This window comes from Dermacentor variabilis, chromosome 7, assembly GCF_050947875.1.
Source record: "Dermacentor variabilis isolate Ectoservices chromosome 7, ASM5094787v1, whole genome shotgun sequence".
Classification (NCBI taxonomy): Eukaryota; Metazoa; Arthropoda; class Arachnida; order Ixodida; family Ixodidae; genus Dermacentor; species Dermacentor variabilis.
In genome coordinates this window covers 126,655,890-126,678,699 of record NC_134574.1, presented here as the reverse complement: position 1 = coordinate 126,678,699, position 22,810 = coordinate 126,655,890, and the positions used below count along the sequence as shown (strand labels likewise).

The 22,810-nt window shown below is 47.5% G+C and overlaps 1 protein-coding gene across 1 annotated transcript in view; it reads left to right on the top strand.

Annotated features, from left to right (window-relative positions):
- The window catches only part of LOC142587882 (uncharacterized), a 71,302-nt gene extending 51,153 nt beyond the window's left edge, over positions 1–20,149 (top strand). The window contains exon 6 of the mRNA XM_075699203.1: positions 16,645–20,149. Coding sequence (XP_075555318.1) covers positions 16,645–17,089 — 445 coding nt within the window. The 3' untranslated portion in view covers positions 17,090–20,149. The remainder of the gene's footprint in view (positions 1–16,644) is intronic.
- The last annotated feature ends 2,661 nt before the right edge of the window (positions 20,150–22,810 follow it).

Sequence of the window (22,810 nt, the reverse complement as noted above, 5' to 3'; positions counted from 1 at the left end):
TACGGTCAAAAGTTACTTGAAAGCTGCTGGCACGCGGCCTAGGTCATACATACGGCCTCAAGTGCTATAGGCTACAGAAATGCGACTCAAATAAATGTTTACGTGATGCAGCATTGTGTACATATCACGAAACTTCAGGAAAACTCGACCATCTGCTCAACTGAGTTTACACAAAATACGTAGAGAGATCTGTTGAGACTGCAATAAATTCTCACATTATAGTTTCCCTTTTGGCTTTTCGTTCAGTCCGATGTGCTTCGTGAGTAATTTCGATTCCTACAGGAATGGCTGAGTGTAGTGCAGAATCTTCTCCGCAATCCTCCCAAGCTTTTTTGGTCATCCGCGCACAAACGACAAACCATCAATTTCACAAAAAGAAAGAGAGAAAACAAAAAAGACTGTGGCCTATAGTAGGTGGCAACTTTAGAATGCAGTGCCACACACACCGCTGTCCAGCACAGATGCAATTTATGTCGAGTGCTTCTGCGAAGAATTCACGTACTATTTAAAAATCGTCGTTTTGAAATAAATGGACGATTCCAGCGGCGACGTGTCACTGATGACGTCGGTGGTGGCGGCGACCACGGAGTGACGGGTCATCATCATCATCAGCCTGGTTACGCCCACTGCAGGGCAAAGGCCTCTCCCATACGGGTGATATGCGGTAATTGGTCGCTAATTAACCAAAAAACCATTATTTAACTTGCAACCTTTTTTATAATGCTAGCAGGCTCACATGCTCTGGCGGTGTCCCTCGTTACGCGACCGCGTCACGTCGTCCAAATGGGAGACTCCCCTAAAGCGGCCACGATCTTGAAGCACCGCTATGGGCTGTCTTGTCTTGTCTTGTGTCCCAGACAGTGGCACATACCCACTATGGGGGATTGGCCAAGAAGCAGGCGGTTTTTCTGTCCATCGGGCCCGCGACGCAGCGGAAAGGCTCAGCCTTTTTGTACACCGACGTGGGAGCGGCCCACTACGTGCTAACGCGCGTTCCGAAGGACCAGGATAAAGTTTTACCATACCCTACTATACCATACCCTACCATACCATACCCTACCATACCATACCCTACCATACCATACCATGCCATACCATACCATGCCATACCATGCCATACCGTACCATGCCATCGTAATTAGGAAATTGGAGCAAACTCTCCGTGAAAGCTATGGCAGTGTTTGAATCTGGGGGGAAGAAAAAAGAAAGAAACGGTTACCTGCGGAACACGACGAATTTCGGCTAGCGGAGCGCGCGAAACCGAAACTGGGAAGCCGCAGCGAGCGCAAAGCCGCGCCCTTCCAGGTGACGTCCTGCTTTCGTCATCCAGCAGCGGACGGCCAGTGCACTGCGACAGCGAGGAGCACGGAGCATGAGCGCGCTGGCTTCTTGCACTAAATTCTTAGTATTGCACCATAGTAAAGTCACTCCGCGTCGTTCTCTGGCTGCATTGGCTGCGTGCTGCGTGGCAGCGTTGATGCAATTAATGGACGCTAAGAAAGAATACCAAAGTCAAGCTCCCGGGGTTCACTTCCGGGGTACGGCGAGTTGGTTCGGTTAAACCGAATACAGAAAGCTATGGTGAGCCAGGACACGAAATGAAAGTGACATCAGCGGTAGCGATATTAACCCTGAAATTCGCGAACGATGCAGTAACGGCTCCTTTATGATGCAACTTATTGGGCACGGCAAAAATGAAAGCATTGCACTGTGACGGAAAGACAGAGCAGGAAAACATTTGAGACTTGCTCCTGAACAGAAAACCCCTCAATATGCAAAAATAACGCGAAATCTGTGGCGTCACAAGATCTCATTGGAACGCAAAAAGGCAACAATGGCTGTGATAGGCAAAACTGAACATGGCGTCTATTTTTTTCTTTTAATTATGTTTTGTTAGGACACCTTGACGGGATGTTGGCTATTGTTTTGTTATTATGACTGACTGCGAGTAAGCACGCACACACGCCACTATAGGAGACAGATAGAGACAATAATCTGCTTGTAAAAAGCCTTTTCGTCCCAGCCGTCGCCGTTGGCAACAGAAACGGAGATATGGATAAAATGAACGCATTGTATCGCTGCCGATAAAAAAAGAAAACTAGACATAGAGAATCGCCTGAACAGGGACCGTATGTAAGGTCTTACACGATACTGCGATAACGTGACAACGCCCAGTGTTCATCTAACGAAATTCAGCAGAGCTTGAAAAGGGCCGATTTGGTGTAGCTTCGTTCTGCTGCGCTGGGGCAGGCGGGCTGACAGACGAAGTCGCCAGGAAACAAGGGAGAAGAAGCAACGAGATAGATTTAGGACATTCGGTCGAAGCCGCAGGGTTGGGCATCGCCGCAGCTCCAACCAATGACGTCAAGTTCGCATATCGCGGTTCGCCTCGGCCTAACAAGAAGAGCCAACCCTGACTCCGCGCGCGCTGCGCACGCGGCGGCATGCACACAAAACGGGCAAACAACACCGGACACCGGATCTGTCATTCGATGCGTGCCGCCAAAAAAGAAAAAAAAAAGAAAGGCCCGCCGAACAGCGCACGCACAGGCAGGCGAACAAAACCAAACACAAACCCACCACACGGCCAACCGCCATGATAGGGAAACACAAAGAGAACAAATAAAGCTAACCGAGAGAGAGAGAAAAAAATGATGCAGAACAGTGAACAAAAGAAAACAAAAATGAAGGAAACAAGCTCTTGATCAGACTCGGTGGCGCCGGTGGTGTAAGGTATAGGCTCGGGGAAAAAACCAGCGAAAAAGACGAGCGATCTGCCGCGAGGGCCGAGGTATGGGCTGGAGGAGGGACGGCGCGCAGGGATCGAATATGGCACCGGCGTTCATCGCTCGCCTCTTCCGGTCGGCGCTTGACTCGACGCCGTCCGGGCTAGGACGTCGTAGTCATCCGAAACCACCCTTTCGCACCTGACGGAGCCGGCGCCAGTTATGGCGTACGGTGGCGTGCCTTTGATTCTCTGCTTGCATGGAATGCCGCCGCCGACGCCTGCCCGGATGAACAGCCTTCGTGAACAGCGCTGTGGCGTTGTCGTCTGCCGCCGCTGCGCTGCCATTGGTTGAAAGCTGTGCGTGAGCGTTGCTGCCGTCTGCCTCTCTCTTTCCCTGGACGTCGACGACGACAACAACGGCTACGGGAAGGCGCAGTAGAGACGTTTGGCGAGGATGTGGGAAGCAAGCAAACAAAAACGACGCTATGCTGTCGGCGATCGCGACTAGTGGCGTCAAGGTGCAAAGGTACGGAAGCGACAGATAGGACGACACCCGTGTCGTCGCCATGCTGTCGGCAAGGCGCGCACGGCGTTCAAACGCCGGACGCTCCTTCTCATTGTGTCTGAAGGATTGATGCTTTGTGTGCCACTTGTTTGGCGGAGGTTTGCCACGAGCATTCTATTGCGAGACTGGCTGACTGGCCGATTGACTCACTGAACTAATTACCGACTGACCTATCGACAGAACGACTATGACTGAACGACTGGGACTCGTGACTGAACGACTCACTCGTTCGCTCACTCGCCACTCACCTTGTCACGGTCGAGAAAGAGAAGCAAATACAGGGTGGTTGACCAGACGGACGTTCGGTTGGCTACTCTGAACGATGGAGTGGGGATGAGGGATTGAAGAAAAAAGAAGGGAAAATGAGAAGGATAGTTCACATCCACAGTAGCAGACTCGGGCTGCTTTATAATCATCATCATCATCATCATCATCATCATCATCAGCCTGGTTACGCCCACTGCAGGGCAAAGGCCTCTCCCATACTTCTCCAACAACCCCGGTCATGTACTAATTGTGGCCATGCCGTCCCTGCAAACTTCTTAATCTCATCCGCCCACCTAACTTTCTGCCGCCCCCTGCTACGCTTCCCTTCCCTTGGGAACCAGTCCGTAACCCTTAATGACCATCGGTTATCTTCCCTCCTCATTACATATCCTGCCCATGCCCATTTCTTTTTCTTGATTTCAACTAAGATGTCATTAACTCGCGTTTGTTCCCTCATCCAATCTGCTCTTTTCTTATCCCTTAACGTTACACCTATCATTCTTCTTTCCATAGCTCGCTGTGTCGTCAATTTGAGTAGAACCCTTTTCGTAAGCCTCCACGTTTCTGCCCCGTAGGTGAGTACTGGTAAGACACAGCTATTATATACTTTTCTCTTGAAGGATAACGGCAACCTGCTGTTCATGATTTGGGAATGCCTGCCAAACGCACTCCAGCCCATTCTTATTCTTCTGATTATTTCCGTCTCATGATCCGGATCCGCCGTCACTACCTGCCCTAAGTAGATGTATTCCCTTACGACTTCCAGTGCCTCGCTGCCTATTGTAAATTGCTGTTCTCTCCCGTGACTGTTAAGCATTACTTTAGTTTTCTGCATATTAATTTTTAGACCCACTCTTCTGCTTTGCCTCTCCAGGTCAGTGAGCATGCATTGCAATTGGTCCCCTGAGTTACTAAGCAAGGCAATATCATCAGCGAATCGCAAGTTACTAAGGTATTCTCCATTAACTTTTATCCCCAATTCTTCCCAATCCAGGTCTCTGAATACCTCCTGTAAACACGCTGTGAATAGCATTGGAGATATCGTATCTCCCTGCCTGACGCCTTTCTTTATTGAGATTTTGTTGCTTGCTTTATGGAGGATTACGGTGGCTGTGGAGCCGCTATAGATATCTTCCAGTATTTTTACATATGGCTCATCTACACCCTGATTCCGTAATGCCTCCATGACTGCTGAGGTTTCGACTGAATCAAACGCTTTCTCGTAATCAATGAAAGTTATATATAAGGGTTGGTTATATTCTGCACATTTCTCTATCACTTGATTGATAGTGTGAATATGGTCTATTGTTGAGTAGCCTTTACGGAATCCTGCCTGGTCCTTTGGTTGACAGAAGTCTAAGGTGTTCCTGATTCTATTTGCAATTACCTTAGTAAATACTTTGTAGGCAACGGACAGTAAGCTGATCGGTCTATAATTTTTCAAGTCTTTGGCGTCCCCTTTCTTATGGATTAGGATTATGTTAGCGTTCTTCCAAGATTCCGGTACGCTCGAGGTCATGAGGCATTGCGTATACAGGGTGGCCAGTTTCTCTAGAACAATCTGTCCACCATCCTTCAACAAATCTGCTGTTACCTGATCCTCCCCAGCTGCCTTCCCCCTTTGCATATCTCCTAAGGCTTTCTTTACTTCTTCCGGCGTTACCTTCGGGATTTCGAATTCTTCTAGACTATTTTCTCTTCCATTATCGTCTTGGGTGCCACTGGTACTGTATAAATCTCTATAGAACTCCTCAGCCACTTGAACTATCTCATCCATATTAGTAATGATATTGCCGGCTTTGTCTCTTAACGCATACATCTGATTCTTGCCAATTCCTAGTTTCTTCTTCACTGTCTTTAGGCTTCCTCCGCTCCTGAGAGCATGTTCAATTCTATCCATATTATACTTCCTTATGTCAGCTGTCTTACGCTTGTTGATTAACTTCGAAAGTTCTGCCAGTTCTATTCTAGCTGTAGGGTTAGATGCTTTCATACATTGGCGTTTCTTGATCAGATCTTTCGTCTCCTGCGATAGTTTGCTGGTATCCTGCCTAACGGAGTTACCACCGACTTCCATTGCACACTCCTTAATGATGCCCACAAGATTGTCGTTTATTGCTTCAACACTAAGGTCCTCTTCCTGAGTTAAAGCTGAATACCTGTTCTGTAGCTTGATCTGGAATTCCTCTATTTTCCCTCTTACCGCTAACTCATTGATCGGCTTCTTATGTACCAGTTTCTTCCGTTCCCTCCTCAGGTCTAGGCTAATTCGAGTTCTTACCATCTTGTGGTCACTGCAGCGCACCTTGCCGAGCACATCCACATCTTGTATGATGCCAGAGTTAGCGCAGAGTATGAAGTCTATTTCATTTCTAGTCTCGCCGTTCGGGCTCCTCCACGTCCACTTTCGGCTATCCCGCTTGCGGAAGAAGGTATTCATTATCCTCATATTATTCTGTTCCGCAAACTCTACTAATAACTCTCCCCTGCTATTCCTAGTGCCTATGCCATATTCCCCCACTGCCTTGTCTCCAGCTTGCTTCTTGCCTACCTTGGCATTAAAGTCGCCCATTAGTATAGTGTATTTAGTTTTCACTCTCCCCACCGCCGATTCCACGTCTTCATAGAAGCTTTCGACTTCCTGGTCATCATGACTGGATGTAGGGGCGTAGACCTGTACAATCTTCATTTTGTACCTCTTATTAAGTTTCACAACAAGACCTGCCACCCTCTCTTTAATGCTATAGAATTCCTGTATGTTACCAGCTATATTCTTATTAATCAGGAATCCGACTCCTAGTTCTCTTCTATCCGCTAAGCCCCGGTAGCACAGGACGTGCCCGCTATTTAGCACTGTATATGCTTCTTTCGGCCTCCTAACTTCACTGAGCCCTATTATATCCCATTTACTGCCCTCTAATTCCTCCAATAGCACTGCTAGACTCGCCTCACTAGATAATGTTCTAGCGTTAAACGTTGCCAGGTTCATATTCCAATGGCGGCCTGTCCGGTCCGTTTATATAGGACCGGACATGGTATGGTAAAACGGACCTTTATAATAGGTCCGCTTTTTTTTTTTTGAAGCACGCGTAGCTTTTTTCGTTGATGTGTAATTCCATGTATACCTAGGATATTTGCCTCTGTAAACGGTCGACCGTTCATTTGGCTGAGTGGGCTGCGAAGAGGCTGACGTTGGACGTTGAAGTAGCTGCAGTATGAGAGGAAGGGCTCAATGGTTTCTGCACAAGCCATCCTCATGAAGAAGGAGTACGAATTTGGGAAGTCTACATCCAGTCAGAGGCGACGGCCCAGCACTGTAGCGAGGAGTGTCGAACCCAAATTTTTACGGATTCGGATCAGATTCACACTTTTCGGCTCGGTTCTGGATCGGCTCCAGCTGAGTGAAAATTACTACGGTTGAAGCTGGTTTGGGGCTTTCTGAACAGGTAAATTCGGTTTCAAAATTGGTACGAAAAAAAAAAATTCGCATGCCACCGGTTCCCGGCGAAACACACGGTGCTCTTGAATGAACATGCAAGTTCACTTAATTATGGCGTATACTACTTTCTCTTTTTCATAAAAAAAAATTATGGGGTCTTACGTGCCAAAACCACTTTCTGATTATGAGGCACGCCGTAGTGGAGGACTCCGGAAATTTTGACCGCCAGGGGTTTTTTAACGTGCACCTAAATCTAAGTACACGGGTGCTTCAGCATTTCGCCTCCATCGAAATGCGGGCGCCGTGGCCGGGATTCGATCGCGCGACCTCGTGCTCAGCAGCCCAACACCATAGCCACTGAGCAACCACGGCGGGTCTTTTTCCATAGGCATTAACATGGAAGCATCTCAAGAGTAAGGTGCCATGCTCTGTTGTAAATAGGCATTTCGGGAACTCGTGCATTCAATGGGCTTCATGGCTCCCTGTGTGGCTATCCAATGGGTTACCCCCCCCCCCCCTCCCACCCCGCTCTTCGTGGCGGTCTCTTTCATCGATTCCTAAAGAGTACTGTCGCAAAATTGTTGTCCTGCTTTTTTGTTTTGTTTTGCTTTCTAAGATGACTGCCTAATCCGCGATTGCGGTACGATGCCAAAGTTCCTCGAACATGTAGAGAATCATAAACTGTACCATTTTTTTTATTGCGACGAATTCACAGCGTGCGTCAAAGCAAGCGTAACTTCTTGACGGATAGGTTATGACGCAAACGTTGCTCTGTACGTCATGAATATTGACGTCTAGTGCGTCACGTGGTGTCATTGATGCACGGGTTGGTGGTGTAGTTTTACAATCGCGCTGGACAAACCCTAGGCTACAGAGTACTAGGGGAGAGAAGGTTAGAAGTGTGCAGCGCGTTGGACCAACACACCAAACTTCTTATCCCGTGTCGATCGAATGCTCTGAAGCGCAGAGTAAACGTCGAAAGAAATATAATTACTGACCTCTTGCGGATACGTGGAATCATGGAACCTTACTATAGTTGCGGAGTCGCCAGGTACATGTAATAAAGCAAGAAAGGCGAGACACTGAACATTCGTCTGAGTACTTCTTCGACGTTGCCCGCACTCTTTGTCCATAGTGCAGAAAATTAATGTGCTTCATGTAACGCTTAACTACTAATGTATTACGGGTTCATTTAAGGAAATACGAATGAAGGAACGTATAGTTCTTAGAGAACGAGTATCATTTTGCAAAAGTGAGCAGTCGCAATTAACTTAGTTTCGCTCAAGAACTCCGTGCGTCTCGATCAAGTTAACGAAATAATACTCGGCATAAGTAATGTATTAATGCCCCTAATAAATATGTACCGCTTAGATTAATGCGTGTAACCATTGAAGAAATGCGAGTATTAAAAAAATAATTTGTGCAAAAGAACTAGATACACACGGTATAATTGTTTTTCTATCTATTATTTTTTTTTTGCCGGATGAGCAGAGATGTTGGACAAGCGCAAACATTTTGGCATTCCCTAATTATACATGCTATACCCTGGTTTTCTCCAGAGGGCGAACGCAAACTGCTTCATAAACAAAAAGCAATACCGTCTAAAGATCCCAAAATTACATGAATGCGCCATACCGCTCATTAATTACTCTTTTCTGTGCGCGGCTCTTCGCACAGAACGCAAGTGTTCGTGCTATTTTACTTTCTCTAGCGCTTTTCAAATTTTTTTCTTATGATTTTAGTATTGCATGGGCCTGTGAAGAGGATTACCCAGCGCCAATAAAAGCTCCAACCTCTATGTTAATTTCATGTTCATAAATCATGAAAAAGAACACCGCGATGCGAAATTCGGCTGTCGCGGTTTCACGTGTTGTGTGTGTGTGTGTTCCCGCTAGATGGAGAGGATGTGCTCCGTTATGCACATATAATATAGCACAGAAGCGAATGTACGCACTTAGTAGTGAGCGCACCTTTGTTCTGCGTAATAAAACAAGTAAACTGGGACAGAAATATTGTACGTACAGCTGCAGCTTTTATGTATCTCTAAAGGCGACGGGGCCTTTAAAGAATATTCGCATGATATTCAGCGGCTTCTTTGATTTTTTTGAAATACCTTATAATTGGGCTACTACTGGTTCAGGGGCCACTAGGTATACGTGCTGTATTAGGTGTGTGCCAATTCTCGGGCCAGTCCCCTGGAATGAGTATTTGGGAAACGGTGACACACACACAAAAAGGAGAACTCCTTAGAGTATATATATTTTGTCGTACGTTGCATACACATCTCATTATAGCATTCTTCAGCCGACAAGCGTAATACATCGCGTCTTTGTTTTCGTGAAATTGCTCGTTCTACACGTCATACTATGCATACCTGTGGACTATTACGATTACAGAATGAGTGCCAAGGGCAGGGGAGCGCGGTCGAGGACGGCAGAAGACTAGGTGGGGGTGATGAAATAAGGAAATTCGCAGGCGCTAGTTGGGATTGGTTGGCGCAGGGCAGGGGCAATTGGAGATCACAGGGAGAGGCCTTCGTCCTGCAATGAACATAAAATAGGATGATGATGGTCATCATCATCACCATAGTACCCGCGACTACACGGATTCGGCGACGCCATTCACGCGCCGACGATAGCATAGGCCTGACGATCGTGCGTGCAATTGAGTGAGCCAATGTGTGTTGAGCGACGTGACTGTTCCTGCGGCAACACTCCACGTACTGCGCTCAATGGACCCAAAACGTGTGGTCTACAATCGCCAACAACGCATCAGCATGCCACGCCATGGTCGTAGAACTTTAATGACGCCGAGCTGAACCCGTGGTCGAACCGATTCGGAAAGGTCCCTCCAAAAAATGTAGCGTTTCGAGTTCGGTTCGAATATGACGGAGAAAATATTGGTTCGGTTCGGTTCCGGTTCAGCATAAACTAACGGTTCAGCTGCGGTTTTCGGTCGCGTTCCGGTTCGATACGACACTCTGCTGCCGTGTCGTACCGGGAAAGGCTTGATGGGGATCGCAGCTTCAGTGATGGGTGGAGCACGCGCAGACGACGTTTGCAGTACTTCCCCAAGTCTTACAAACAGCGAGCGTGAGGTCGCGGGCGTTTCGTTAAAGTTTCCTAGCTGCGTCGGTTCTTGATACTGGCGTGAACATGGTCCATGCTGAATAAGGTCAGGGTGCGAGCTAGTTGGTACGGCGCCTTCCTCGTCCTTTCTTCTGTTTTCCGTGTTTTTCTAGCGCTGTTCCACTATGATGGTCCGTACGTTATCATGGGCGAATCGGGCAACTTTGTGAGCAAGAAGTTTGCCGAAAAATGCCCTCAATGATGAGGCAGCCACTTGAAATAACGTCATGCCCTTTTCCGACAACGAGACCGTAGGTTTTCATTACGTTTGAAATGAACTGCCCGTAATTCCCATGACTCAGGCCCGCCTGCACGCTCTGAAGGGTTGCGTTAGAATCACAGATCGCCGCCCATTTGCACGGCGATTAAAAACGGAAAATTCTGAGGTTTTACGTGCCAAAAGCCACAATCTGAATACGACGCACCCCGAAGTGGGGGACCGCGCATTAATTTTTACCACCTCGGGTTCCTTAACGACCACCCGATGCACGGTACACGGGCGTTCTTGAGTTTCACCCCCTTCAAAATGCGGCCGCATCGGCTGGGTCTCGTGCTTATAGTAGCAAAACGAAAAATCCACTAAGCAACCGCGGCGGATTACACGCATGGTGATTCCTGTTCAATATATTCCACGGCGAAGTGTATGCGGACCGCGATCACATCTACACGGACGGGTCGGTCACGTCTACCGATTCCAAGGCCGTTGCCGTTCCGCCGACCCGCCTGCATGGTTACCGCTAAATTTCGAATGTCGTTTGTCAACATGCCCACAGGACTTGCCGTCCTTCGTCCTGGTCGAAAAGCACGTTTTCGCGCTCAGCCTTAGAAAAAAGCCGGCGAACGCTACCTGAACGCAATCAAAGCAGTACTGATTGCTATCCTCTTCGGCAGGTCATGACTTTTGTTCAGTTACCAAACCGAAAGAGTTAGCGAAGGGAAACATTCCTAGGCGGCGACATAAACAAAAAAGGCAATTTGCTTAATAACGTGTCCGAAACCACGATTTGCTGTCAACTGCTATTACGACCTTTTCGGGGGAGTGGGGGCGAGAAGTTACGTAGTCGCCATCTGTCGGAAGCGCCTCCCTCGCATAGTATGACGGATCACGCGGCGCACTCCTCACAGGTTTCGCTTACGGCGCTCAATAAAAACACCACGCGGCAGCCCTCCTGGACATTTATGTAGGTACTCTCAAAACGAGGGAAGTTTTGGACTGTCGATATAATAATCTTGGGCAAGCACAGAATCGTTTACAGACGCTATCTCTTTAGCGAATACATACAGCGAACGCCACTACGCGTGGTCGTCGCGATGGGGTCTCCCGAACCGGTTTCTTGCGTGATAGGTAGGCAAACGCTGAAAGTAAACTACGTGAAATATGTTTTATAGTAGGCTGTCTGTATAAACAAATGGGGCATAACAGAATGAAGCTTGAATGCAGCGATCGCATGGGTTCGCAGTGACCGATGCATGTCCGCGCACAATGTTTTGCTTTCGCTGTGAGCGCGTTTTCGCACTGTGCGCGCGCGCGCGCGCGCGCGTGCGTGCGTGCGTGTGCGTGTTTGTGTGAGTGCGCGCGTGCGTGCGTGTGCGTGCGTGTGCGTGCGTGCGTGTGTGTGTGTGTGTGCGTGTGCGTGTGTGCGTGTGCGCGCGCGCGTGCTGTGAGCGTTAGGCCGCAGCATATTAGCATATGAAAGTACACTAGCAACCATTGTTGTGTGGCCGCTACCAGAACTGTTCAAAAATAATTTTGTTATAGGGACTTCGACGCCTACGGCGACTGTGATGCGCCGTCACGACGATTCAATCTTTTTTGTCTTCTAAGTTCTTGGACATTTCAATATTATTTCTCAAGTAGCGTCGCACTGCATGTTTATCGGTCTTCTCAGCGTGCGATTTCCCTCTGCTTCTTTCTTGTAATGCAGCGCATTAATTCTTAACCCAGACATGACCATATGCTATGCCTTTCTTTAATGTGCGTCCTGCCGCTCCCTTTCCGTTCCAGTGAACTTGCCAGTATCTAGCATCAACAAGTTCATAGACCAAACCGTCCTGACATTAGTCGGGCAGCGGGCGCGGGCGAGTGTCTCAGTGCGCGTTTCTGCTACTCACCGAACATCGCGCAGTCCCGGCGCCGTAGAAGAAATCTTCCTCGCGTGTGTGCTTGCTGCATACCCGAGTTGTAACCGATGACTGTCTGCCGGTTCTAAATTTTGCCAGCCAAGCTTCACTTAGCTCCTTGCCCTGCGGCTACGTGTGAATAAGGCTGACACCGGGCTCCGTTGCGTACGTCCGGCACTGCGGCACCGAGCAGTATCCTACCATGCTGCACGCCTCCAAAGGCAGCCACTACCTACTATAGTAGTTTCAGATGTTGTCAAATTGACACCCAAGGCGGTAAAGCCTCACCACTTAATCAGAACCGCGGCACACGCGGTGCTTTAGACTTCCGTTTACAGCTCGCTTCGGCACTTCCGAAGCAGCCGAGGCAGCCGCTGTGTCCACGTGATCCCTCATGTCACATCACGCCGACGGTGGCGCCAGTTTTTCCAGTGGTGGAGCTCGCCGCCAATACGATCTCTGTGAACATGAGCCCAGAATACAAAATGCGCAGTTCCCTATGCAGATCGCATTCACAAAACTTCTCTGGTTATAACACCGCTTCCACATTAACCCGCTCTTTTGTCACCCGTGACGCATGATTGTAATTACAAAATCGTCGCGGCGATGGCCTATCGCGGATGTTTTGTGCAGGAAAAAATATCGTGAGTACGGGCCCGAGCAGTGCTCGCACTGACAAAATTTCTCTTTCGTAACTATTTTCCGCAATCGGTGATCATCTTGGCTATCACGCCGATCGCTCTTTTTGTGGCGGGCACCCGCCAATTAGAAAATTCGTTTACATCAGAGAAGCTTTATGAAGACGAGCGCAATATTCCACTCCTCCAGTGATGATAATCGTGGTAGATTAGCGCAACCTAATAGCGGACACAAAGAACGAAGTGGGCAAGGACGGACGCTACTAGCACTTGTTTATTCTCTCGTGCCACCCCCCCCCCCTCCACCGTATTTGTATAATTTGTTGTGCGCATGCGCCGTCGCGTCATCACATCACAAGGGAAGAAACCACTGCTCAAGTCTCTCGCGCATCGAAGAGCAAACCTGCATGAATTCGCACTCAGACGAACGCAAGCTTATCGAAGCTTTGCTTACACAAATACAGGCATTCCTATTGATAAAGAATGCCTCCAAAGCCAACCGAGACTTGCAACTTTTGCTGCTGCCTAGGACCTTTGTCTCCCGAACTCGTGGTTCACGCCAAGACGCAGAAACGTGCGCGGTCAAACGTGCGTGTTTATCCCCTTTCTTTTCTTTTAAATTTTTTAGCATGCTCCCCAGGACGGTCGTTCACACACCTTTCCATCTGGTTCATGTATAGATTCTCCCACATGACGTTGCGATGGAGTAAGTGACTCCAGTGGAGCATTTTACAGAGCAACACTCGTGCTTTGTTTGGCCTCCGCGTTTACCTTGAGAAGCAGATCCGAGGACAGAGTTTTTTTTTTTTCAACTTATTACGGGGGCCGAGATAACCAAAGAGTCATTGTATCTGCCAGCAACCTAGAAAAGTGGAAAGTACGACAAACACACGTGGTCAGTGTTGAACTTCAATTGAAGGTCCAGAAAGTGCTTCCCGTCCGCGTCAGGAATCTCGTAGGTGAAAACCAGCCCTTGCCAGAGCTGACTGAAAACAGTTAAAATAGAAGCATGGGATGTAAGAAACAGCACGGACAGCAGAGAAGCCACACACGGACATTGCTGACGAAGTATAATGGTCAACAAGAAGGTGTTCACCATCAAGTGCATCTACAAAAGAGTGGTATTTGCATTGGCTCTATAGAGTAGCACAAATACTTAGCAACATCTTCTTGAGAAAATTCGGCAGGCTGATTCCGGAGCGATTGAATGGGTTGGCATTCAAAGTATTTCGTTCTGTTGACGATTAACTGATCCTGTGCAGTTGATGACACGAACAAATGGGTGGTAGATATCCTCAAGCTATTCAAACGAAACGGAAGCGGTCTCAATTTCACGTTTGAGTTACCAACAAACAAACCTTCAGTTTTTAGACCTAACACTAATGTTCCACATTGAACATGTGTACTGGCAGTACTCACCTAGGTCGCAAATGCCACTCTTACTTAACATCTCAACCCGTTCAAAAGCAACGAAGGACGGTATGGTTGTATCGGAGATACAAGCGACCGTGTCAGAGTCATGTGTGGACACAGTGCACAGCTGTGCATTTGGTCAGATTCCAAGATTACAAAAGGCCTGGTATCCGGACTACATTGTTAATTAAATTATGGGGTTTTACGTGCCAAAACCGCTTTCTGATTATGAGGCGCGTCGTAGTGGAGGACTCCGGAAATTTTGACCACCTGGGGTTCTTTAACGTGCACCTAAATCTAAGTACACGGGGGACTACATTGAAACTAGGTCCTACGAGAAGGTGGCACGATGGATCAACGCATCTCACAGGCGTGACAAGTAAGCAAAATATAGGCAAAATCAGCTGGGCCTCTGCCACATCTTCCCAAGCTTGCACACAATTTAAAGAATGTCGCATTCCGATAATGTGTGAACGTCGCATTCACTTTCACAGCACCCAATAAGTTGGCCAGCATGTGCGTACATGTGAAGCACCGGGTATAGAAGGCGAATCTCAAAAAAAAAAAATTACACGGTAAGCACAGGAAGGACGATAGACATAGGCGAGACAGGACAAGCGCTAACATGTAACTATGTGTCACTATAGGTATTACCAACCAGCCCAAGCCTATACTCTTCCGAATCTAAAAAAGAAAGTTAAGTGTGCTGTCTAACGCAGAAGCCCATTCATTCCGTGTGCGGCAAATGTAATCTACCAGGTCCCTCTGTCCTGCGGCAATATCTATACTGGACAGACTGAAAGATGCGCCAACGTCAGATTGTGAGACCGTGTGCGCTTCTCTGTCGTCCGTGTTGTTTCTTGCGCTGGAGAAGCCATCTCAAAGATGAATGAAGAACAACTAGCCCCGGCTGTCATTTCTGCTGTGGGATGCAAGGCCACCCTGCTTTGTTAAAAGAACTTATAAATCATCGACACATGTGAAAGACTTCAAAACGAGCATCCCAATAAATGAAAAATGCAGTGCTTTGCCACTATTAGATAAAAGTATATCATATAATAAAGGACCTACGCATGGGCCTATACATAGCCCCTGACGCTGAAAAAGAAAGGCTGCTCATTCCAAACCATATAAGTGTCCACTTGTCCACTTGTCCACTTCATTCTTTGAATCCGTTATTAAATCGCGCTAGTCTACCATAACTATAATGCGACATCAACTATGCCAACAGTCAGTCATCCTCCAACAATAAGTTTTCCACTGCCCTGTTCGCTTGTTGCCCTTGACATAGACCGAAGGCCCTCCTGATGACATGCACATACTAGCGTTTATCTGAAGGATCTCTGGCAAAGTATGATCTGTCATAAGCATTACTCTGAAAGACTCATGGTAGACAAATCTTTTATAATAGAACAAATGATGTTGGTGATGTAACGAATTCATTGTTTTGGGTTTAGATTCGGTTGTGATGTACAAAAAATTCCGAGATGTTTACACGGTAGTGCTTTTCTCGATTATCTCTAGCATACTTGATGTGTGATCGGTATTTCGAGAGGCCCACTATACAAATTTTGTCATAAAAATTATTTTGAATGGAGGACGAGTACATTATTTCCAGTTCGGTTAGTTCTGGAGTTAGCACGGACGAACAGGCGGGGGCCAACAGCGACAACACGTATTCTTTTGCATATCGATCGATCAAATGTAGTATGAGGAGCCCCACAATTTTTTAAAGTTTTGAGAAGTTTAGTATTCGTCACGGTGTGCAGACGATGTTGATTTTACCTGCGTTAATTAGTAGCCTAGGAAGTAAAAAGTACTTGTAGGTCCTCGACTCGATATGAGAATTCCCGGAATCTTTTGGTGAAGACGTTGACGATTATGAAAACAAGGGTGGTGGGGGCCTACAAGGAACTCCTATCTGAAGAGTTTTTTGTTTTTCGTTTGGTGATGACGATGGTGATGTTCTCAGTAAGTTTTTCACATACCCATTGAGGAAGATCAGCATAGAATCGGTTGGTTTGAGCAAAGCAAAGTTGAATCGCCTTAAACCTTAATAAATCTGTGACATCTTTAAAGAAAGAAAGTAAATCATGAAGTCATGAGCACTCAGGTTGGTATTAGCAGTATAGTACAAAAGAATATGCATAAAGAGAGACAGCGATAAAGCAAGACAAAATGAACTATCATCACACAATACGTAAGTATCAAGCACAATAAATACCAAGCAGGTAGGCAGTGATGCTGAATGTAGAAACCTTCCGTCGCAGTGCAAGCGCTGATGCGACTGTGACTGCCGCAGCGTTTAACTCTGTTTCCGCCTGACGGTCGTCCACTCGATGCAGGGGCGGTGCCAGCGGACGCGCCAGCGGTGGCGACTCGGTTCCGTGCACGCCGCGCTCCAGTCCCCCCCTGATGGCCGGCATGTGCATGAGCGTCGCGGCGCCCCACCAGACGGCGCTGCCAGCCCAGAGACTGTCTCCTGCGCTGCCGGGACACCACCTGCAGGACGACCTGACGACGCTCGCCTACCTGCAGCAGCAGCAGCAGCAAACGCAGCACCAGCAGCAGCAACACCTTCACCACTCCCAGCAGGCGGGCCACCACTCGAGCCACCACCCCCACCACCAGCAGCCGCAGCAACAGTCGAGGCCCTCCGCGCTGGATGACATGCCCGCCATGTCGGTGAAGACCGAGCCCGGGCTGTACCCGTCGCCGGGACTGTTGTACTCATCGTGCGCGTTCGACCCGATGCACCACAGTTTGCAGCCCATGGTGCACCAGTGTTAGCCACCGTCCGTGGGAGAGGACAGTGCCCCACCCCCTCTCCTTTCCACTTTTTTAGTCAACGATTCTAAGCTGCAAGCAAAGTGTGTCCCGTGTTCACAAGCGGACACCTGACCGTCTCTTACGACCGTCATCAACGTAATGAATGCTGGCGTTCTAGTTGGTGATGCATTCTTCGTATGTAGCAGTGTTACGGTGCTCACAAATTGTAGGGGGGGGGGCGAAGAACAAGAAGGAAGAGGACAGACCGCTATTGACTTTCATCTAACGGTTTGTGTCGGTGTGCCGTCAATTTGTATTAATCAGTAGAAACAGGCGATGACCTTTGTGATTGTTAGCGTATGACGGCGATGCGGTGGTGCGCGATTATCTTCTTTTCATTCCATTATCTTTTTAAATGTTGACGCCTCCTTGGCATCAATTGGAGAGCTGCCCTCGATAAATCTGTTAGTTGAAAGTCAGCACTCTGACTTGTTCCTTGTTATTTCTACATACCCTTTGTACGTGCTGTAACACTGCTACGAAGAATTCGTCAACACAGCTTTTTGGGATACATGGTCGGCTTCAGTGCTAGTTACGATATCCTAATGAGTAGGAGCGTACATGTTCTTCTTATGCTGGATAATCGTGAATCTCGTGGACTTTTTTGTTTTACTTCTCGGAGAATAGTGCAACTGTGGTAGTTTGAGGTAGAACCGTGGGCTCTGGTCTGGTAGTCAGCATGCCACAGAAGTGGGCGATAGCTTGGCGTGCGTGAAAGCAAACCATACAAGGACAGTATTTGGAGCATTTGCTCAACTGTAGCGCTGTAAAATGTGGCTGTTTATCACCTGGTGCGCAAGTTGCACGGCACGACAGGAAATGTTAGGAGAGCGCAATGCCATCGAATTGTGGTTCGGTAGTCCCATTTGTTCTTCGCCTTCGATCCCGAATGGTCTTTGCGGAGACGTCAGTGGCAAGAGACGACGTGAAAATCGGCAACCCGTGTGTGTCGTCACGTTGGCGTCGATGTGAATGGTGGCATAGTGACGCTTCTTTGGAAGTGTGTGTGGCTTTTTTTTTTTCTTCGGACATTTGAGCGTCAAAGCCTCGCATTGGTTACGCGTTCCGACAGCGCGTATTTTGTTGTTGTGATGCTCTATAAAGTGCGAAAGCTCACTTAGAAGTCTTACAGAAGTTGTTGTGAAAGCGTTCGCAACCACTATCAATGATTCGCGTGTGCATAGTAATAGGGCTTCTTCTGAGCAGAGTTCATTAGATTTAGGTTCTCTGTAAGCGTGTTACAGTTTGCGAAGTAGCGGAACACCAGAGACGTGCTTAGTAACGCTGCTGGCTCCATCTTTCCATGCTGACATTAACTAGAACACAAAGAACTGTGATCGCGACGACCTCCTTTCACTTGTCTGCCGATGCGCCGAAAACAAACAAGTTTCATTAGCGTAAGGTAGATTTATTTGCTTCTCGTTCACAGCAGGGACATTGGCGAAACACATGAACGTTTCTAAGGGATCGTAGTTGAACAAAGAGTTACATGATGGCGCTGGCAGCGCTGCGGATGCCGTCGACTTGCCCGGCGCTCTGGAATTCCGTAAACTGTGGTATAAGTTTCCTGAAAATCTATCTTTCTCTTTTTATCCCTCTTAACCCTTCCCCCCGTGCAGGGTAGCCAACCGGAACTACCTCGGTTTAACCTCCTTGCCTTTCTATGTATTCTTTTCTTTCTCTCTCTCTCTCTCTCTATTCAATATCTCTTCAATATCTGATACCGGTTCTGTTCGCGGTAAATGTTTCGGTTCATGTGCTGCGTCTCTTTTGTCCAGTCAAATTTAGGTTAGCTCTGTTTATGCGTGAACGCGTTTGACCTTTAGTAGCCTCCTAGCTGACACACGTTTCGATGCAACAGTAGTGCCAAATATGTTAGCGTGAAGCAATTACATTTTTCTTTTAGTTTCTAAGCGCATCTGAAGGCACTATAAGACTAATTTCACGTCAAGAAAGAGCCAGTGAGGATGTACAAAGACTACATTTTTCACTCTTCTGCTTTCAGTAATTCACGTATCTGTAATTCGTAAAGAGTAATTATTGCGGGTGTTCGGAGAGATAAGCGTTAGTATAGACTCAGCGTTATTCCTTGTTTCTATTTAGCTTTTGTTGCGCCTTTCTTTACGAAAGAGACGAATTTTTCTCAGTTCAGCTCTTCAAATGTGGGCTAGTACAAATGATATGTTGAGACGTTCCAGTATTCATTTTTCAGTATTTCACCGTCATCTGTTTCGCAATATCACTGTGCGGTTTTAACACACGCTCGCCTACGTTGATAGCTGTGCTTGTACGTACGTATCGGAAGCCCTCCATTGGTTCTCAATGAACGCAGGATAGAGTAAGCGATCGGTTCTGGCGCTTGCCTGGAGAGCAATGTGGTGCGGCTTTTTCTTCTATAAATAAATAACTACGGTTGCTTTCGGAGTGCTACGCGAAAAATCACCTGTCATGCATTGGCACGACCGAATAATGTCTATAGGCCTACAGTGTCACTCTTAGACTGATCCACGACGCCTTGTTGCCGTTCAGTTGTATGAAAAATAGAGGGCTGTAGCAATTGTGCAATTCCAAATACGGTCGTTTAAAAGCGAAGAGTTAGCGATGACCATGCCCCAGGCGTAAGAAAGTACAGCTCTCTGAAGCGAGCATGTGTTATGCAGCGGGCTTTCTGGAATTTCTAACGCGATGTAGTGGTGATGCCAGCTATAGATGGTGATGCCGAAACGGACACGCGTTCAAGTATTGACAATTTCATAGCACGTCAACCATCATAAAACTAAAAAGAAACTTAGCGCAATTTCTTCTGTGTTTTATTGTTCCTGTTTTGCCTGTGCCGTCAGCTGTCCTTCTGTTGGGCTAACAGCTTTCTGTTTGGTTGCTGCGAGCGCATTTTCGTTGCAAACATTTACTTTGTTTTGTTTTGTTTCGTTTTGTTTTGAGCGTGCATGATGTTCATTCTCGCTGGGGTATGTGCTAGCGGGTCAGACAACGAGAGAAAATAAAGTGCATAGTTCTTGGTGGGCGTCGAACACTTGTACTTAGATACGTGACTCGTAGGGGAACGGAGAATGGAATTCGAATGCGCATATGCAAACAGCATCGAGTGTTCGTCTTTGATTGTATGGTCCTTTGGTGACGTCACGCGGTCGCGCGAAGCTGGGACGATTTTATCAAAATTTTGATCAGCTCTTGCAGTTTAGGACACCGAAAAGACGTTGAGAACAACAAGTGACACTAGAGAACATAACGGCATTCTTCCAAAAAGCATTGCTTGCATTTATTTTATTGGAAGAGGCTGATTTAGAACCCAAGGCATGGTGCTGGTGACGGCACTGATTTCGAAGTACACTTTCCAGGTTGCGTTTGCGCAGGAAAAGCTTTCGAAGGCTACTAGCTTGAGTTTTCCGTCCGTTTAGAAGGCAATATTATCCTCCATTACCAATGGGCTACTAATTCGGAAAAGGTGATACCAAAATTCTTAACGTCGCGATCATTTGGCGGGTGCGCGAACCTTGCTATGACGTCGCCACCGGTCTTTGTTTTCTTTGTTTTCGTTTTTGCGTATTTTCGGTGTAGCGCAGCCCACGATCACGGATACACTGTTACTTCTTTTTTTTTGGGGGGGGGGGGGGCGGGAGAGGGGTATTTCGAAAGTGCAATTTAGTAGTAAACCGGGACTAAATATGTCTCCCGAGTCTCGATTTGAGTTTGAGCGGCGTAACGCCTGGAGTGACATCGCCGGGTGAACGAACCAAATATAAATTCGAGCACTATCTTCTCTGCGACTGAGTGCTGATTAATGAAGGATACCTATTTCGTTTGACGTACGAACAGTATTCGCAAAATTGAAGCAACATTGAGACTTTTATTTCAAGCTTAGACAAGACACGCTGATGTCGTCACGTGGGCTACAAAGTAGATTACACTCGATCGTGCATGTTGTGAGCAATTTACGTAGTTTTGTTCTATTTGTTATCGTACGGCTTTCCTGATTTTTGCGTGTTTGCAGTTGAGTGTTTCAGAGTTTATTGACATGAATATCAGATGTGTTTCTTTTTCGTGTTCAATGCGCCATATTCGTTTCTTTTTCATTATTACATTTCTTCTTTGCGCATCATTCTCGGTTAATTCTAGCGACAGATCTGCGGCGCCAAAGCCGATTAAAGGCTCTCGCTATATATCTCATCATACATAGGCCTTTTTGTTTAAGATCTGCAACGTTAAGCAGTCACTTGGAGGCCCTTGTCTTTTATCGCAACTAAACCTTTGCCTTTTGTTCCGGCAAGCTAGGAATCTATGCGCTATCCAATGAAAAACAAAACAAAACAAAACGCTGCATATCAGGAGTTAGCACCGCTGCTGCAGTTCTGTCGCTCGAGTCGGCCTCGTCTAAGCGGGAATCAGTCACATGACCCATGTTTTTCAAACAAACTGTTTATTGTGTATCCTAGTGATCTCACAGTGCGACCGCTGTGTTTATGGTTAACGAACCACTTGTGTGAGCATCGAAGATGACAAAGCGACCGGAGCTCATGAAGATCGTATAGTCGCGTTATTGAAAATGACAACAATAAACAAATGTCGAAAGGGGATAAAGTCCTAACACTTTTCACCCATCAGTGTGATTGGAGTTGTCATCGCCGCAAGGCATCGTAACACTGGTCACACACGAGTGGGCGCAGGAAAAACGCCTCAGCCTGGAGCGAGCGCTTCGACAGGGACGGTTGGCTTCATCAGGCGCCATGACACCTCCTCCTCTCTATGGTAACTTTGTCTCGATCATTGGCGCCGGACAACGCTTTACAAGCAGTGCGCAGTGCTTAGTATTGTACAGCATTCCGTAATGTTGCATCGCAAACTTCCCGCCTGTCAGCGTCGGTATAGCTTAGCGAGGAAGTCGCTAAACTTCGGTCGTGCCTAACCACCTTTATGACACGTTTGCCTTTTTGGAGTCTTGCCAACTTTTCGGCTACTCTTTTAGTGAAGATAAGTGGCCAGTAAACTATATCCTGTTGAAACTTTCCTCGAGGTACCTTGACGCGGTGCTTCGCCTACGTCAACGGAGGGTATGTGCACCTCTATTTGTCGCTACTTCTTTAAAGACACACTAAAGAGCTTATTTGTGAGCAGTGGCGTAGCAACAGGGGGGGCCGGGGGGCCGTGGGCCCCGGGTGCAAGAGGCCAGTGGGGGGGGGGGGGGGGGGGGAGTCATATACGTCTGAACATACCCCTCTTTCCGCCGGCTACACCCGGGGCGGGGGGGGGGGGGGTGACAGAAGACCTATGGGCCCCGGGTACCAGACGACCTAGCTACGCCACTGTTTGTGAGCCATCTGAACTTTGTGAGCCATCAAAACTCCACCAAAACGGCTTTTCTAAGCGAAACGCAATCTTGTGAGCTGATACGTGGACACGTCAGGCCGCAGCCATCTGGCTGACGTAGTAAAGGTGTGGCCTAGCGCATGCGTGATTGGGTCCGTGACGGCGCAGCCAATGGGAAGAGGTGGCGCCACGTCAGGAGTGTATAAAATGAGCACGTTCATGACGATCCGAGTTCTACAAACGGCACAATGCTTTCCCATTCCCACACGTATGCAGTCTTAAGTGTCTCTGCCGATTTTTTGGATGTTTTACTTGTTATATAAGTCGTCGTTATTATTTAAAAGCTGTCCTTATCTTCCA